The sequence below is a fragment of the Amyelois transitella genome, chromosome 16 (genome assembly GCF_032362555.1).
Source record: "Amyelois transitella isolate CPQ chromosome 16, ilAmyTran1.1, whole genome shotgun sequence".
NCBI classification, from domain to species: domain Eukaryota; kingdom Metazoa; phylum Arthropoda; class Insecta; order Lepidoptera; family Pyralidae; genus Amyelois; species Amyelois transitella.
The window spans coordinates 3,110,056-3,129,705 of NC_083519.1; the positions used below are offsets into that span (position 1 = coordinate 3,110,056).

At 41.7% G+C, this 19,650-nt stretch overlaps 3 protein-coding genes across 3 annotated transcripts; all 3 read right to left on the reverse strand.

Annotated features, from left to right (window-relative positions):
• Positions 1-750: 750 nt before the first annotated feature.
• On the reverse strand, positions 751-9,531 carry LOC132902642 (pre-mRNA-splicing factor RBM22-like). The gene is made up of 7 exons (XM_060948581.1): positions 9,308-9,531; positions 9,154-9,207; positions 2,410-2,903; positions 2,119-2,292; positions 1,729-1,871; positions 1,414-1,526; positions 751-1,193 (listed from the first exon to the last, which is right to left on the reverse strand). The coding sequence occupies exons 1-7, from the start codon at positions 9,359-9,361 to the stop codon at positions 996-998; spliced, it is 1,230 nt and encodes a 409-aa protein (XP_060804564.1). The 5' UTR covers positions 9,362-9,531; the 3' UTR covers positions 751-995.
• Positions 9,532-11,228: 1,697 nt separating this feature from the next.
• LOC132902633 (pre-mRNA-splicing factor RBM22-like) lies at positions 11,229-13,909 on the reverse strand. The gene is made up of 7 exons (XM_060948572.1): positions 13,687-13,909; positions 13,533-13,586; positions 12,889-13,382; positions 12,598-12,771; positions 12,208-12,350; positions 11,893-12,005; positions 11,229-11,671 (listed from the first exon to the last, which is right to left on the reverse strand). The coding sequence occupies exons 1-7, from the start codon at positions 13,738-13,740 to the stop codon at positions 11,474-11,476; spliced, it is 1,230 nt and encodes a 409-aa protein (XP_060804555.1). The 5' UTR covers positions 13,741-13,909; the 3' UTR covers positions 11,229-11,473.
• A 1,697-nt stretch (positions 13,910-15,606) lies between these two features.
• LOC132902640 (pre-mRNA-splicing factor RBM22-like) lies at positions 15,607-18,286 on the reverse strand. The gene is made up of 7 exons (XM_060948579.1): positions 18,064-18,286; positions 17,910-17,963; positions 17,266-17,759; positions 16,975-17,148; positions 16,585-16,727; positions 16,270-16,382; positions 15,607-16,049 (listed from the first exon to the last, which is right to left on the reverse strand). Exons 1-7 carry the CDS (start codon positions 18,115-18,117, stop codon positions 15,852-15,854), a joined length of 1,230 nt encoding a protein of 409 aa, XP_060804562.1. The 5' UTR covers positions 18,118-18,286; the 3' UTR covers positions 15,607-15,851.
• Positions 18,287-19,650: the final 1,364 nt, after the last annotated feature.

The window sequence follows — 19,650 nt, forward strand, 5'->3', positions numbered from 1 at the left end:
TTATTATTATCGTGTGTGGTTCCCGGCACACCACCAGGCAGTTCAGTCTTCTCGAGACTGTCGATATTTTAAATCATATCCACATGTTAATTATGTAGGTACTTACATATGTATATGCAAAGGTGTAATGAGTCATTACTACACACTTCTATGATCTCTCTACTTGTCCAAGTACCTACGGTATAGTCGCCGGGCGGGGGCACTACTTTCTCGATTGACGATTGTTACCTAATATCGTACTGATCAGGTGACCAACGTGTGAACGCTGTTTGCGTAACGCGCCGAGATGACTCAGATGTGTGCTCAAAAAAACGACAACGTTTCGAGAAATGGCCCCCTACACATCGGTGGCCCAACGTGTACAGGGCCCTTTAGACACATTTCATAAAATGTTGATAGATTGTCGGATTTAAATTACCCCAAAAAATTTCTAGAAGTAGATAAATACTTACCTATATATAACAGTTGGTTACACACGTTACAATAAAATGTATGTAAATTTTATATATCATATTCCTATTTATTACGTGTCGAATGGACGGAATACTGAGTGTGACCAGCGACACTACCCCATAGGATCAGAAGAATCCAAACTTACAATTGACATTTACAATTTGCTTCTCGTGCAAGAAGCAGGCCGCCAATCATATACAAACTATTTTTTAAGTGGTACGTACCTACGTACGTACACCAAGTATGAATCGTACGTAAAGAACTAAGACGAGTGGAGATTTAAAAGGAACAAAACAATTTAAACGTTAAACTTGTATATTATTCACATACGATACTAATGTATCATTACAAAATATACCTTATTAATTCTATTTTCCTATTTATACACACGCATGCTAAGTGTTTAACATTTCTTACAGTCTGGTCCTATTTGGACCTGTGCCTAATCCTACTTGATTATTATCGTACAACTTCTTATTTGCAAACAGCTTTTATCTACAATCAACAATTCTTAAACATGATCGCAAAGTTTACAATTACAATTAACACTGTGTTCGAAGCGCGTTCGCGTGTGCGTGGGCACCAAGCCGGCTGGGGTCCTGGCTGGGGTAGTGGTGCCCCGCCGGCGCCGGGGGCGGTGCGCCGGGTCCCATCGGCGGTCCGACCCACGCCGGCCAACCCGGGCCTCCATAATGGTGAAGGTTGAAAAAGTCGTTCGTACGATTTGGAGGTGGCTGCATCTGTAATATAACAAAATTATTAATTTTCTTTATCATGTAAAATGACTGCTGGCGGGCGATGGTCCATACACATGTATTGCATAGTTGCAAGTAGAAATGTTACATCACAAGTGAAGGTACACAGCAAACGACCAAAAAATTTTGCTTATATTACTTAGTTGGTACGTACGAATTGTACTCCCAATTCAGAAATTCCAAAACGTATGGAAGTAATACATACCTGAGGTGGGAATGAATGCAAGAATGCTGGCGGTGGAGGCAATGTGCCAGGAAGCCCAGGCACTGGCTCCAACCTGGGAGCCATATCATTATGCTCATTTGCACCTTGTCGACCTGTAAATTAAAATATTGTTGTCAGTTTCGAAATCATACTAGTGTTAACAATGATAGATGCAAAAATTATTTCATGTTCCTTAATGAGTAAGGCATCACGCATTCCATCCAGTCCACTCAAGATGTTATCCCTCACAGTAAGAGAAGAGAGAGAAAAAGAGTCCCTTTTGTTACAAATAAATAATGAAACGTTGTGTTTTACCTTGCGATTTTCCCCACTTGATGGTAAGCCTCTTCTCTCCGATCACGAGCCTGTTGAACGTCTTCTCTGCTGCATGTTCCGCTGCACTCCTCGTTGTGTATTGAACGAAGGCACATTGAGCTCGAGACACCAGAGTTACGGATCTAGAAAAAAACAACAAATTCTGATTGAACATCATGTGATCTCTGTTTTGGTATTAATGAGCTTAATGAAGAAACTTATTAAAGGGGGAGCGCACCCAAGATCAGGCCGATACCATCAATTTGTGACAGCTACTGTACTGAGTGGAGTCTGCCTGTGTCAAATTTAATCCTATATCCACAAGAAACCATGATATAAACGTACAATTAACATGTTTGCCATTATCATAATTTGAAAAGAAGCATTTACCTGATTTCTCCATATTGATAGAAATGGCCCCTCAGTTCCTCTTCGTTGATGTTGTCCGGAAGGTTGCCCACATACAGTGTTGTGACCGTGTTGTCTTCAGGTGGAAGTAGTGCCGGCATGGCAGCCGCTCGACGCATCAACTTCTCGGCTACAGGGTCATTTACGCCATAATATCTGTTTTTGAAAAAAGATTTAAATTAGTGACTCGTACACAAAAAACAACTGATAAACAAGGTATTCCTTTGTAAAGAGTAATCTTAAAAATAAGCACAAATAGATGGTTATACTTGCCTGTCCTTGATGTTCTGGTCGGCCAATGGGTCATCAGGGTCAGTGGGCTTCTCGTGGCGATATGGACATTCTTCTCCACGACGACATTCTCCTTTCACCCAGAAAGAGCAAACATGTGGTCTATTTCTCTTATAATATGGAGCTGTACGAGCCAAACGTGACAACAGATCCGAAGCACCCTTCGATTTCAATGCAGAGTTGCTTGGCTGACTTGCGTCACACTTTGACATCTGACTGTCCAGATTCTGTATGTAATACTCCTTATTGACTTCGTTTCGTGGTAGATCATCTTGAATTTTGAGAGCAGCGTCTCTAACTTGAATCGGAAGCCCATATTCAAGGTCCAAAAGGCATGTTTGGCACACATTCTTCAATTTGGAACAGGTCTGGCAGATTTCCGTTTTCTTGAAGCGCATGCGGGATCCAGGGCACCAACGGAATACAGTGAAAGGACGTACACATATTTTACACTCCTTTCCATGTTTTTCCTTGGTCTGAAACGAAAAAGAAGGTGTTAATGCATGTTATATTATTTTATCACTATAAGTATAATGTGACAAAAATATGTGTATCAGGTATGTACATATATACCTACATATAAGTAGGTATTAAATTAAATAAACAGAAATAAAGTGATTACATATGTGGCTACCAGCATACTTACCATCAAGTACCAACATACTTACCAACAAGCTTACCTTACCGAATAACAAGAACAACAGTTACCTTCACAATACCCAAACCTTACCAGGATATAATAGATATAATACATATATATATAAGAGATGAATAAAACAAATCAAGCACTTTAATATCATGCCGACTTCGTTGCCCAGAAACCAGAAGAAGCTAGTTCTGAAAAGAACTGTTTTGTGAGTGCGTGCACATGGACATGCCACACATCGTGCATCAGCAGTTCTTCCAGGCAGCATCAGCATCTTCACACGCCAATTGTTCACACTGCATTATTGTCCATCGGATCTCCGTCCGAAACAACACAACTCAAGAGTTCGACGCGCACACTGCACTTCGCGAGAGCATCACGAGCGCGACCTCACGCCGCAAGTTCAAATTAACACTGAGGCGGGGAGCAAGCAGCAAGACGGTTTTATACGCAAGCAAGTTTCGCCCAACAAACATCGCGTGCACACCGCACGTGGCGCCCTCGGCGCGCCTGCGGCCGCACCGGGCGTCACAGAAACTCAAGCTCGACACGTGTAGCGGAAACGAGACGGAGCTATCCAGACTCAAGAGACAGCAATGCAAAATTCTCAGAAATCTATGCAAATCAATTTTATTATCCTCAAAAACTTTTCGATAGATTTCTACTTGTAAATACAATCACACTATTGGCTATAATTCGATATTTCTGATTTGTTAAAAATAATCTCTCTTCTTCATTGGTAATAATTCCGTATTTATGATTCGTCCTTGCATTTTCCTTTGTAAATAGTTTTATATAAATATGTCCAACTTTTGTAAATAAACCATTCCATTCTCACCTTCTGAAACGGAGTATTATTCTGAACTACAAACCCTGGAGAATCTCTCTCTCTCTCCAAATTGGTGACCTCCGACTGAACAACATCAAGAAGAAGAATCCCTGCTCGTCGGCCCAGCGGAAAAATTCCTGAAGAAAGAAAATTTCAACGCGGAATCTCTGCCCGACTGCAACAAAAGAAGGAATCATCATGGACGCCGAAAAATCTGCCGCAAATGCCGCCGCCGCCGCCGCATCGCAGTCCACACAGCCCGATCCAGCCCACGTCCACAACCAGCCCGAAATCGCCAACATATCCCTCGCTCTGCGGATACCACCATTCTGGCGCGACCGACCACGTCTATGGTTCTACAGTTTCGAGGCTGCCACCCACGACCAAAGGAAGGGTGAACAGAAGATGGCGCAGATGGTCATCGCTCGTCTCGAAAAGCAAGACATAGAGCAAATCAGCGACCTCCTCTACAATCCGCCAGAGACGAACCCATACCAGGCGATCAAAGAGCGTCTCATCACCGCCTATGAAGAATCGGACAGCCGGCAATTCCAAAAGCTTCTGTCCGAAATGGAGCTAGGCGACCAAAAACCGACCCACCTGCTACGGCGGATGCGCGATCTCGCTCGAGACAGAATTCCCGACGCCACACTACGACTCATGTGGACCAACCATCTACCGGCACATATTCGCTCTGTCCTCGCCGTAAGCGAATCGTTCAGCACGACAACCGCATTAGAAGAGCTTGCCCTACTTGCCGACAAAATGATGGAACAACATCGGGAAATTTCCGCCATCAACATAACCACGTCGTCGCAATTATCATCACAAGCCCAGTCATCATCGCAACCGTCAGATACACAATTTCTTATAAATGAATTAAGAAAACTTTCCGTCGAAATCGCCGAACTGAAATCAAGGCCGCCATACAACAACAACAACAACAACAATTATCGAAGAAATCGATCCCAGTCCCGGAACCGCAACTATTCTCGTCCCAACTCACGAGATAATTCGCCATCGCCACATTGTTTTTACCACCGACGTTTTGGAGCACAAGCGAGAAAATGTACATCGCCCTGTTCCTACATCGAGAAGCCGGAAAACTAGACCGAACGTTGGCCGAGGCGGAACCCAGCGTTCTCCCATGTACATACCGCCTATTCGTCACAGATAAAAAGACTGGTTTATCTTTCCTGGTGGACACCGGTGCGAACATTTCGGCTATACCTAGGCTAAAAACCAGCCTAACTAAGCCGCTACCCTACAAGCTGTATGCCGCCAACAACACCGTCATATCAACATACGGCGAAAAAACACTCGAACTTGATCTCAACCTACGTCGTCCATACAAGTGGAAATTCATCGTTGCAGACGTATCGAAGCCGATCCTGGGAGCCGATTTTCTCAAACATCATCAACTCATCGTCGATCTCAAAAACAAAAGACTAATCGACAACGTTACGAGTCTAAAGGTCAACGCCCCTGTTCGAGCAACATCTGTACCTACAATACGCAGTATAGACTCGAATAATTCGTATCACGCGATACTCGCCGATTATCCCGGAATTACTCGTCTCACCGCCATGAATATCAACAATAGCAAGATCAACGTTCAACATTACATCGAAACTGAAGGTCAACCTGTTCACTGCCGAGCTCGTCCCATACCACCTCATTGCTACGAGAAAGTCAAACAAGAGTTCCAAAACATGATTGAACAAGGACTTTGTCGACCCAGCAAGAGCCCATGGTCATCACCACTTCACGTCGTACCAAAGAAGAACGGAGACATCAGAGTCTGTGGTGATTATCGCCGTCTCAATGCGATCACCAAACCCGACCGCTATCCAGTACCAAGGGTTAAAGACTTCACCTACCAGCTTGCCGGGAAGACCATATTCTCAGTTTTGGATTTAAATCGAGCTTATCAACAACTGATGGTTCGTGAGGAAGACATCGAGAAGACAGCCATCATCACACCGATGGGACTATTCGAATTCCCACGAATGTGTCCAGGTCTCAAGAACGCAGGCCAAACCTTCCAACGTTTCATCCACCAAGTACTCAGAGGACAACCTTTCGTCTTTCCATTCATCGACGACGTACTCATAGCATCAGAAAACGAAACCCAGCACCGTGAACACCTACGGCAAGTACTCGAACGACTTGAAGAACATGGCATTACCATCAACCCAGCAAAATGTCACTTTGGCCAACCTGAAGTAAAGTTCTTGGGCTACATCGTATCCAAAGATGGTATCAAACCACCAGCTGAAAAGGTAGACATCATCTCAAAGTACCCCAAGCCCAACACTATCGAAGAACTACGGCGTTTTCTCGGTATGTTGAATTTCTACCGCGATCACATACCTAACGCCGCATCTATCCAAGCACCACTCAATGCACATCTCCACAACGTCAAGAAACGTGACAAAACCGTCATACAATGGACACAAGAGTCATCGGACGCATTCGAAGCATGTAAAAACAGCATATGCAACGCTGCTTTACTCGCCCACCCGTCCCACGATGCTACTTACGCCCTATTTTGCGACGCTTCGGATAAATCAGCTGGCGCCGTGCTACAACAATACATCGACGAAAAATGGCAACCACTTGGCTATTTTTCTAAGAAGTTTTCCAGCGCACAAACAAAATATTCAACATACGACAGAGAACTACAAGCAATCTACATGGCCGTCAAACACTTCCGAAAAATGTTCGAGGGACGTCCACTGATCATCTTCACCGATCACAAACCTCTTACGTTCGCTATGCACAAAATAACGTCGACTACAGAAACGCCACGCCGTACCCGACAACTCCTATTCATCAGCGAGTTCACAACCGACATACGCCATGTGAGCGGAAAAAACAACATCGTAGCCGATGCCCTAAGTCGCATAGAAGCAGTGTCATTCCCGTCTACAATCAATTACGAAGAAATTGCAAAAGCCCAACACGAAGACACATCTGTACTCGACTTACAAAAACAAGACAACATCTGTCTCAAGAAAATCATCATTCCCAACACCGACGTCGAACTCTACTGCGAAACATCAACATCGAACATACGACCATACATCCCCGAACAATATCGTGAAGAAGTATTCAAGAGTGTACACAACATCAACCACCCCGGTACACGCACAACACGGAAGATGGCATCTCAGAAATATTTTTGGCCGTCAATGAATAGCGACATCTCAAGATGGACGAAAAGCTGCATCGATTGTCAAAAAAACAAAGTTCAACGCCATACCTACAGCGAAGTTTCGAAATTCCCGCCAACTGAACGTTTTCGACACGTACACGTGGACATCGTCGGACCGCTACCTACGACACCTCAAGGTTATCGCTACCTAGTAACCATGATTGACCGCGAAACGAAATGGCCCGAAGCAATACCTACCGAGGAAATAACAGCTGACAAAGTTACCGAAGTAATTTACAACCACTGGATTACGAGATTCGGATGCCCTACAACACTCACCAGCGACCAAGGACGTCAGTTCGAAAGTCAACTTTTCAACAACCTTATGAAGCTTATGGGAATCACGAAAAATCGCACTACGGCATACCATCCGCAATCAAACGGTATCGTCGAACGCTGGCACAGAACACTGAAGACCGCACTACGCACCCGGCTATCAAGTTCAAGGTCATGGATCGACGAGTTACCTACAGTACTATTCGGATTACGCGCCACCCTACGCACAGACGCTGAAGTTAGCCCAGCCGAACTCACATATGGCTATAACTTACGTCTACCGGGTGAATTTTTCACTACGTCATCAATACCTACATCAATGGACTACAACTTCGTCGAAAAACTACGATCTACCATCAAAGAACATAGCCCGCAACAGTCAACAGTACATCACAACAGCAATCCACGCATCTTCATTCATAAAGACCTACAAGATTGCACACACGTATTTGTTCGTGTCGACGCCGTTAAGAAGTCACTTCAATCACCATACGAAGGCCCTTATCGAGTTATCAAGAGACTAACGGACAAGTACTACACAATTCAACTACCGGATCGCGAGTCAAACATTTCAATCGACCGACTCAAACCTGCCTACCTATTGCAAGACGACGACATCGCAAATTCATCAACAATGTCAACACAAGTTCAAGCTCAAGCTACACTAGGTCAAAGTCAAGCTATCGCTAAGGCACAGGCGCAAGAAAGTACCTCACCACAGAAAATTCCCGCTCCGGTCAATACGAGCAACATGACGCCACAACAAATGGATAAGAAAACTCGTGTCGGCCGTGCCGTCAGGTTGCCGGTACGTTTCACTTGAGGGGGAGTACTGTGGCTACCAGCATACTTACCATCAAGTACCAACATACTTACCAACAAGCTTACCTTACCGAATAACAAGAACAACAGTTACCTTCACAATACCCAAACCTTACCAGGATATAATAGATATAATACATATATATATAAGAGATGAATAAAACAAATCAAGCACTTTAATATCATGCCGACTTCGTTGCCCAGAAACCAGAAGAAGCTAGTTCTGAAAAGAACTGTTTTGTGAGTGCGTGCACATGGACATGCCACACATCGTGCATCAGCAGTTCTTCCAGGCAGCATCAGCATCTTCACACGCCAATTGTTCACACTGCATTATTGTCCATCGGATCTCCGTCCGAAACAACACAACTCAAGAGTTCGACGCGCACACTGCACTTCGCGAGAGCATCACGAGCGCGACCTCACGCCGCAAGTTCAAATTAACACTGAGGCGGGGAGCAAGCAGCAAGACGGTTTTATACGCAAGCAAGTTTCGCCCAACAAACATCGCGTGCACACCGCACGTGGCGCCCTCGGCGCGCCTGCGGCCGCACCGGGCGTCACAGAAACTCAAGCTCGACACGTGTAGCGGAAACGAGACGGAGCTATCCAGACTCAAGAGACAGCAATGCAAAATTCTCAGAAATCTATGCAAATCAATTTTATTATCCTCAAAAACTTTTCGATAGATTTCTACTTGTAAATACAATCACACTATTGGCTATAATTCGATATTTCTGATTTGTTAAAAATAATCTCTCTTCTTCATTGGTAATAATTCCGTATTTATGATTCGTCCTTGCATTTTCCTTTGTAAATAGTTTTATATAAATATGTCCAACTTTTGTAAATAAACCATTCCATTCTCACCTTCTGAAACGGAGTATTATTCTGAACTACAAACCCTGGAGAATCTCTCTCTCTCTCCAAACATACCATTCGTACGTATGGGTTATCGCCCAAACACGTCTGACATAATATCGGGAAGTCCTGCAAAGACAAATAATGATTAGTTAGTTTTATGGTATTTCAAATACATGAATAGGTACATATATAAAAATGTTACTTCTGAATCTTTATGATTACTTACAGAATCTTCCCAATTTTGTCGATTGTAGGTGTTCGTAGTCTTCGAAACTGCCATCTCAGATAATATAACACCAATATCAGCACCACAGTTAAAGGTGAAAAATATTAAATGATCAACAAATAAACAATGTAGGCACCACGTAAGTACGACGACTGACTGAAGCCGAATGACTGACGTGGATCGTGGACAGTGGACTGACTGACGTGACTCAAACGCAGTGAAGTGAACGATTGAACGTTACAACATCGATATTTCAACACGTGAAACATCGATTAGTCGACGACACTCGATATTTATCGATTTCCGACGATCATCGATGTAATATGAATATATTATACATATAAATTCATATAAATTCTAGTATTCAATGACCAATGTGTTGAAAGAATCAAAGAGTCAGCATGTTCGAAAAGTGCAAAGAGTTTTATAAATCAGCAGTAGATTGTTTGGTAACATTATCTTATTTTACTTTAAGTAAATACCTACATGTATAAATGTATAAATATTAATATACATCGTAACATCGATGATACGGGCACATACAGTTTTTTTTGTCCCGGACACCTAATCTAAATCGTAATGTCGATTGACAAAAAAAAAATGAAGTACCTAGTTAGATTTTTTTATGTGTTCCCCCCGAAAAAAAATTCAATGATTTAAATGAATGAATGATAAACAATTTTTATGGTTGTTTTATTGATTGCTTACGCCGCAGAACACCTTGGATGACGTTCGCAATAACATCAAATCAAATGTCGCATGACATCGATATTATGACTTCGATAATCATCGCGTGTCGATGTTTGGCTATCGATGCCATCATCGATGTTTTTGCAACACCGATCACCCCTACGTGCACAGACAATGATAATAATAATATTGTAATGTCAGGGAACGCGGTGTTGCCAACTGCTGCTCTGCATTGCCGTACCACCCACACACATTTGTCAGGTAGAAACTCTGATTGCTGACTCCGTAGGTATCTTTTTTCCGTGGAGATCGTAGAAGGCGACCAAGGGGGACGGTTAATAAACTTGAGGTTCTTCTTGTAGGCGATGATGGGCTAGCGACCTGTCACTATTTCAATCTCAAGACTGTACCTACGCTCTGTCTACTCCGCAAGGGATAAAGACGTGATTATATGTATGTAACTAGGTACGCGCACGTTTTATTATTATTATCGTGTGTGGTTCCCGGCACACCACCAGGCAGTTCAGTCTTCTCGAGACTGTCGATATTTTAAATCATATCCACATGTTAATTATGTAGGTACTTACATATGTATATGCAAAGGTGTAATGAGTCATTACTACACACTTCTATGATCTCTCTACTTGTCCAAGTACCTACGGTATAGTCGCCGGGCGGGGGCACTACTTTCTCGATTGACGATTGTTACCTAATATCGTACTGATCAGGTGACCAACGTGTGAACGCTGTTTGCGTAACGCGCCGAGATGACTTAGATGTGTGCTCAAAAAAACGACAACGTTTCGAGAAATGGCCCCCTACACATCGGTGGCCCAACGTGTACAGGGCCCTTTAGACACATTTCATAAAATGTTGATAGATTGTCGGATTTAAATTACCCCAAAAAATTTCTAGAAGTAGATAAATACTTACCTATATATAACAGTTGGTTACACACGTTACAATAAAATGTATGTAAATTTTATATATCATATTCCTATTTATTACGTGTCGAATGGACGGAATACTGAGTGTGACCAGCGACACTACCCCATAGGATCAGAAGAATCCAAACTTACAATTGACATTTACAATTTGCTTCTCGTGCAAGAAGCAGGCCGCCAATCATATACAAACTATTTTTTAAGTGGTACGTACCTACGTACGTACACCAAGTATGAATCGTACGTAAAGAACTAAGACGAGTGGAGATTTAAAAGGAACAAAACAATTTAAACGTTAAACTTGTATATTATTCACATACGATACTAATGTATCATTACAAAATATACCTTATTAATTCTATTTTCCTATTTATACACACGCATGCTAAGTGTTTAACATTTCTTACAGTCTGGTCCTATTTGGACCTGTGCCTAATCCTACTTGATTATTATCGTACAACTTCTTATTTGCAAACAGCTTTTATCTACAATCAACAATTCTTAAACATGATCGCAAAGTTTACAATTACAATTAACACTGTGTTCGAAGCGCGTTCGCGTGTGCGTGGGCACCAAGCCGGCTGGGGTCCTGGCTGGGGTAGTGGTGCCCCGCCGGCGCCGGGGGCGGTGCGCCGGGTCCCATCGGCGGTCCGACCCACGCCGGCCAACCCGGGCCTCCATAATGGTGAAGGTTGAAAAAGTCGTTCGTACGATTTGGAGGTGGCTGCATCTGTAATATAACAAAATTATTAATTTTCTTTATCATGTAAAATGACTGCTGGCGGGCGATGGTCCATACACATGTATTGCATAGTTGCAAGTAGAAATGTTACATCACAAGTGAAGGTACACAGCAAACGGCCAAAAAAATTTTGCTTATATTACTTAGTTGGTACGTACGAATTGTACTCCCAATTCAGAAATTCCAAAACGTATGGAAGTAATACATACCTGAGGTGGGAATGAATGCAAGAATGCTGGCGGTGGAGGCAATGTGCCAGGAAGCCCAGGCACTGGCTCCAACCTGGGAGCCATATCATTATGCTCATTTGCACCTTGTCGACCTGTAAATTAAAATATTGTTGTCAGTTTCGAAATCATACTAGTGTTAACAATGATAGATGCAAAAATTATTTCATGTTCCTTAATGAGTAAGGCATCACGCATTCCATCCAGTCCACTCAAGATGTTATCCCTCACAGTAAGAGAAGAGAGAGAAAAAGAGTCCCTTTTGTTACAAATAAATAATGAAACGTTGTGTTTTACCTTGCGATTTTCCCCACTTGATGGTAAGCCTCTTCTCTCCGATCACGAGCCTGTTGAACGTCTTCTCTGCTGCATGTTCCGCTGCACTCCTCGTTGTGTATTGAACGAAGGCACATTGAGCTCGAGACACCAGAGTTACGGATCTAGAAAAAAACAACAAATTCTGATTGAACATCATGTGATCTCTGTTTTGGTATTAATGAGCTTAATGAAGAAACTTATTAAAGGGGGAGCGCACCCAAGATCAGGCCGATACCATCAATTTGTGACAGCTACTGTACTGAGTGGAGTCTGCCTGTGTCAAATTTAATCCTATATCCACAAGAAACCATGATATAAACGTACAATTAACATGTTTGCCATTATCATAATTTGAAAAGAAGCATTTACCTGATTTCTCCATATTGATAGAAATGGCCCCTCAGTTCCTCTTCGTTGATGTTGTCCGGAAGGTTGCCCACATACAGTGTTGTGACCGTGTTGTCTTCAGGTGGAAGTAGTGCCGGCATGGCAGCCGCTCGACGCATCAACTTCTCGGCTACAGGGTCATTTACGCCATAATATCTGTTTTTGAAAAAAGATTTAAATTAGTGACTCGTACACAAAAAACAACTGATAAACAAGGTATTCCTTTGTAAAGAGTAATCTTAAAAATAAGCACAAATAGATGGTTATACTTGCCTGTCCTTGATGTTCTGGTCGGCCAATGGGTCATCAGGGTCAGTGGGCTTCTCGTGGCGATATGGACATTCTTCTCCACGACGACATTCTCCTTTCACCCAGAAAGAGCAAACATGTGGTCTATTTCTCTTATAATATGGAGCTGTACGAGCCAAACGTGACAACAGATCCGAAGCACCCTTCGATTTCAATGCAGAGTTGCTTGGCTGACTTGCGTCACACTTTGACATCTGACTGTCCAGATTCTGTATGTAATACTCCTTATTGACTTCGTTTCGTGGTAGATCATCTTGAATTTTGAGAGCAGCGTCTCTAACTTGAATCGGAAGCCCATATTCAAGGTCCAAAAGGCATGTTTGGCACACATTCTTCAATTTGGAACAGGTCTGGCAGATTTCCGTTTTCTTGAAGCGCATGCGGGATCCAGGGCACCAACGGAATACAGTGAAAGGACGTACACATATTTTACACTCCTTTCCATGTTTTTCCTTGGTCTGAAACGAAAAAGAAGGTGTTAATGCATGTTATATTATTTTATCACTATAAGTATAATGTGACAAAAATATGTGTATCAGGTATGTACATATATACCTACATATAAGTAGGTATTAAATTAAATAAACAGAAATAAAATGATTACATACCATTCGTACGTATGGGTTATCGCCCAAACACGTCTGACATAATATCGGGAAGTCCTGCAAAGACAAATAATGATTAGTTAGTTTTATGGTATTTCAAATACATGAATAGGTACATATATAAAAATGTTACTTCTGAATCTTTATGATTACTTACAGAATCTTCCCAATTTTGTCGATTGTAGGTGTTCGTAGTCTTCGAAACTGCCATCTCAGATAATATAACACCAATATCAGCACCACAGTTAAAGGTGAAAAATATTAAATGATCAACAAATAAACAATGTAGGCACCACGTAAGTACGACGACTGACTGAAGCCGAATGACTGACGTGGATCGTGGACAGTGGACTGACTGACGTGACTCAAACGCAGTGAAGTGAACGATTGAACGTTACAACATCGATATTTCAACACGTGAAACATCGATTAGTCGACGACACTCGATATTTATCGATTTCCGACGATCATCGATGTAATATGAATATATTATACATATAAATTCATATAAATTCTAGTATTCAATGACCAATGTGTTGAAAGAATCAAAGAGTCAGCATGTTCGAAAAGTGCAAAGAGTTTTATAAATCAGCAGTAGATTGTTTGGTAACATTATCTTATTTTACTTTAAGTAAATACCTACATGTATAAATGTATAAATATTAATATACATCGTAACATCGATGATACGGGCACATACAGTTTTTTTTGTCCCGGACACCTAATCTAAATCGTAATGTCGATTGACAAAAAAAAAATGAAGTACCTAGTTAGATTTTTTTATGTGTTCCCCCCGAAAAAAAATTCAATGATTTAAATGAATGAATGATAAACAATTTTTATGGTTGTTTTATTGATTGCTTACGCCGCAGAACACCTTGGATGACGTTCGCAATAACATCAAATCAAATGTCGCATGACATCGATATTATGACTTCGATAATCATCGCGTGTCGATGTTTGGCTATCGATGCCATCATCGATGTTTTTGCAACACCGATCACCCCTACGTGCACAGACAATGATAATAATAATATTGTAATGTCAGGGAACGCGGTGTTGCCAACTGCTGCTCTGCATTGCCGTACCACCCACACACATTTGTCAGGTAGAAACTCTGATTGCTGACTCCGTAGGTATCTTTTTTCCGTGGAGATCGTAGAAGGCGACCAAGGGGGACGGTTAATAAACTTGAGGTTCTTCTTGTAGGCGATGATGGGCTAGCGACCTGTCACTATTTCAATCTCAAGACTGTACCTACGCTCTGTCTACTCCGCAAGGGATAAAGACGTGATTATATGTATGTAACTAGGTACGCGCACGTTTTATTATTATTATCGTGTGTGGTTCCCGGCACACCACCAGGCAGTTCAGTCTTCTCGAGACTGTCGATATTTTAAATCATATCCACATGTTAATTATGTAGGTACTTACATATGTATATGCAAAGGTGTAATGAGTCATTACTACACACTTCTATGATCTCTCTACTTGTCCAAGTACCTACGGTATAGTCGCCGGGCGGGGGCACTACTTTCTCGATTGACGATTGTTACCTAATATCGTACTGATCAGGTGACCAACGTGTGAACGCTGTTTGCGTAACGCGCCGAGATGACTCAGATGTGTGCTCAAAAAAACGACAACGTTTCGAGAAATGGCCCCCTACACATCGGTGGCCCAACGTGTACAGGGCCCTTTAGACACATTTCATAAAATGTTGATAGATTGTCGGATTTAAATTACCCCAAAAAATTTCTAGAAGTAGATAAATACTTACCTATATATAACAGTTGGTTACACACGTTACAATAAAATGTATGTAAATTTTATATATCATATTCCTATTTATTACGTGTCGAATGGACGGAATACTGAGTGTGACCAGCGACACTACCCCATAGGATCAGAAGAATCCAAACTTACAATTGACATTTACAATTTGCTTCTCGTGCAAGAAGCAGGCCGCCAATCATATACAAACTATTTTTAAGTGGTACGTACCTACGTACGTACACCAAGTATGAATCGTACGTAAAGAACTAAGACGAGTGGAGATTTAAAAGGAACAAAACAATTTAAACGTTAAACTTGTATATTATTCACATACGATACTAATGTATCATTACAAAATATACCTTATTAATTCTATTTTCCTATTTATACACACGCATGCTAAGTGTTTAACATTTCTTACAGTCTGGTCCTATTTGGACCTGTGCCTAATCCTACTTGATTATTATCGTACAACTTCTTATTTGCAAACAGCTTTTATCTACAATCAACAATTCTTAAACATGATCGCAAAGTTTACAATTACAATTAACACTGTGTTCGAAGCGCGTTCGCGTGTGCGTGGGCACCAAGCCGGCTGGGGTCCTGGCTGGGGTAGTGGTGCCCCGCCGGCGCCGGGGGCGGTGCGCCGGGTCCCATCGGCGGTCCGACCCACGCCGGCCAACCCGGGCCTCCATAATGGTGAAGGTTGAAAAAGTCGTTCGTACGATTTGGAGGTGGCTGCATCTGTAATATAACAAAATTATTAATTTTCTTTATCATGTAAAATGACTGCTGGCGGGCGATGGTCCATACACATGTATTGCATAGTTGCAAGTAGAAATGTTACATCACAAGTGAAGGTACACAGCAAACGGCCAAAAAATTTTGCTTATATTACTTAGTTGGTACGTACGAATTGTACTCCCAATTCAGAAATTCCAAAACGTATGGAAGTAATACATACCTGAGGTGGGAATGAATGCAAGAATGCTGGCGGTGGAGGCAATGTGCCAGGAAGCCCAGGCACTGGCTCCAACCTGGGAGCCATATCATTATGCTCATTTGCACCTTGTCGACCTGTAAATTAAAATATTGTTGTCAGTTTCGAAATCATACTAGTGTTAACAATGATAGATGCAAAAATTATTTCATGTTCCTTAATGAGTAAGGCATCACGCATTCCATCCAGTCCACTCAAGATGTTATCCCTCACAGTAAGAGAAGAGAGAGAAAAAGAGTCCCTTTTGTTACAAATAAATAATGAAACGTTGTGTTTTACCTTGCGATTTTCCCCACTTGATGGTAAGCCTCTTCTCTCCGATCACGAGCCTGTTGAACGTCTTCTCTGCTGCATGTTCCGCTGCACTCCTCGTTGTGTATTGAACGAAGGCACATTGAGCTCGAGACACCAGAGTTACGGATCTAGAAAAAAACAACAAATTCTGATTGAACATCATGTGATCTCTGTTTTGGTATTAATGAGCTTAATGAAGAAACTTATTAAAGGGGGAGCGCACCCAAGATCAGGCCGATACCATCAATTTGTGACAGCTACTGTACTGAGTGGAGTCTGCCTGTGTCAAATTTAATCCTATATCCACAAGAAACCATGATATAAACGTACAATTAACATGTTTGCCATTATCATAATTTGAAAAGAAGCATTTACCTGATTTCTCCATATTGATAGAAATGGCCCCTCAGTTCCTCTTCGTTGATGTTGTCCGGAAGGTTGCCCACATACAGTGTTGTGACCGTGTTGTCTTCAGGTGGAAGTAGTGCCGGCATGGCAGCCGCTCGACGCATCAACTTCTCGGCTACAGGGTCATTTACGCCATAATATCTGTTTTTGAAAAAAGATTTAAATTAGTGACTCGTACACAAAAAACAACTGATAAACAAGGTATTCCTTTGTAAAGAGTAATCTTAAAAATAAGCACAAATAGATGGTTATACTTGCCTGTCCTTGATGTTCTGGTCGGCCAATGGGTCATCAGGGTCAGTGGGCTTCTCGTGGCGATATGGACATTCTTCTCCACGACGACATTCTCCTTTCACCCAGAAAGAGCAAACATGTGGTCTATTTCTCTTATAATATGGAGCTGTACGAGCCAAACGTGACAACAGATCCGAAGCACCCTTCGATTTCAATGCAGAGTTGCTTGGCTGACTTGCGTCACACTTTGACATCTGACTGTCCAGATTCTGTATGTAATACTCCTTATTGACTTCGTTTCGTGGTAGATCATCTTGAATTTTGAGAGCAGCGTCTCTAACTTGAATCGGAAGCCCATATTCAAGGTCCAAAAGGCATGTTTGGCACACATTCTTCAATTTGGAACAGGTCTGGCAGATTTCCGTTTTCTTGAAGCGCATGCGGGATCCAGGGCACCAACGGAATACAGTGAAAGGACGTACACATATTTTACACTCCTTTCCATGTTTTTCCTTGGTCTGAAACGAAAAAGAAGGTGTTAATGCATGTTATATTATTTTATCACTATAAGTATAATGTGACAAAAATATGTGTATCAGGTATGTACATATATACCTACATATAAGTAGGTATTAAATTAAATAAACAGAAATAAAATGATTACATACCATTCGTACGTATGGGTTATCGCCCAAACACGTCTGACATAATATCGGGAAGTCCTGCAAAGACAAATAATGATTAGTTAGTTTTATGGTATTTCAAATACATGAATAGGTACATATATAAAAATGTTACTTCTGAATCTTTATGATTACTTACAGAATCTTCCCAATTTTGTCGATTGTAGGTGTTCGTAGTCTTCGAAACTGCCATCTCAGATAATATAACACCAATATCAGCACCACAGTTAAAGGTGAAAAATATTAAATGATCAACAAATAAACAATGTAGGCACCACGTAAGTACGACGACTGACTGAAGCCGAATGACTGACGTGGATCGTGGACAGTGGACTGACTGACGTGACTCAAACGCAGTGAAGTGAACGATTGAACGTTACAACATCGATATTTCAACACGTGAAACATCGATTAGTCGACGACACTCGATATTTATCGATTTCCGACGATCATCGATGTAATATGAATATATTATACATATAAATTCATATAAATTCTAGTATTCAATGACCAATGTGTTGGAGAAAGCATTAAAAGAATCAAAGAGTCAGCATGTTCGAAAAGTGCAAAGAGTTTTATAAATCAGCAGTAGATTGTTTGGTAACATTATCTTATTTTACTTTAAGTAAATACCTACATGTATAAATGTATAAATATTAATATACATCGTAACATCGATGATACGGGCACATACAGTTTTTTTTGTCCCGGACACCTAATCTAAATCGTAATGTCGATTGACAAAAAAAAATGAAGTACCTAGTTAGATTTTTTTATGTGTTCCCCCCGAAAAAAAATTCAATGATTTAAATGAATGAATGATAAACAATTTTTATGGTTGTTTTATTGATTGCTTACGCCGCAGAACACCTTGGATGACGTTCGCAATAACATCAAATCAAATGTCGCATGACATCGATATTATGACTTCGATAATCATCGCGTGTCGATGTTTGGCTATCGATGCCATCATCGATGTTTTTGCAACACCGATCACCCCTACGTGCACAGACAATGATAATAATAATATTGTAATGTCAGGGAACGCGGTGTTGCCAACTGCTGCTCTGCATTGCCGTACCACCCACACACATTTGTCAGGTAGAAACTCTGATTGCTGACTCCGTAGGTATCTTTTTTCCGTGGAGATCGTAGAAGGCGACCAAGGGGGACGGTTAATAAACTTGAGGTTCTTCTTGTAGGCGATGATGGGCTAGCGACCTGTCACTATTTCAATCTCAAGACTGTACCTACGCTCTGTCTACTCCGCAAGGGATAAAGACGTGATTATATGTATGTAACTAGGTACGCGCACGTTTTATTATTATTATCGTGTGTGGTTCCCGGCACACCACCAGGCAGTTCAGTTCAGTCTTCTCGAGACTGTCGATATTTTAAATCATATCCACATGTTAATTATGTAGGTACTTACATATGTATATGCAAAGGTGTAATGAGTCATTACTACACACTTCTATGATCTCTCTACTTGTCCAAGTACCTACGGTATAGTCGCCGGGCGGGGGCACTACTTTCTCGATTGACGATTGTTACCTAATATCGTACTGATCAGGTGACCAACGTGTGAACGCTGTTTGCGTAACGCGCCGAGATGACTTAGATGTGTGCTCAAAAAAACGACAACGTTTCGAGAAATGGCCCCCTACACATCGGTGGCCCAACGTGTACAGGGCCCTTTAGACACATTTCATAAAATGTTGATAGA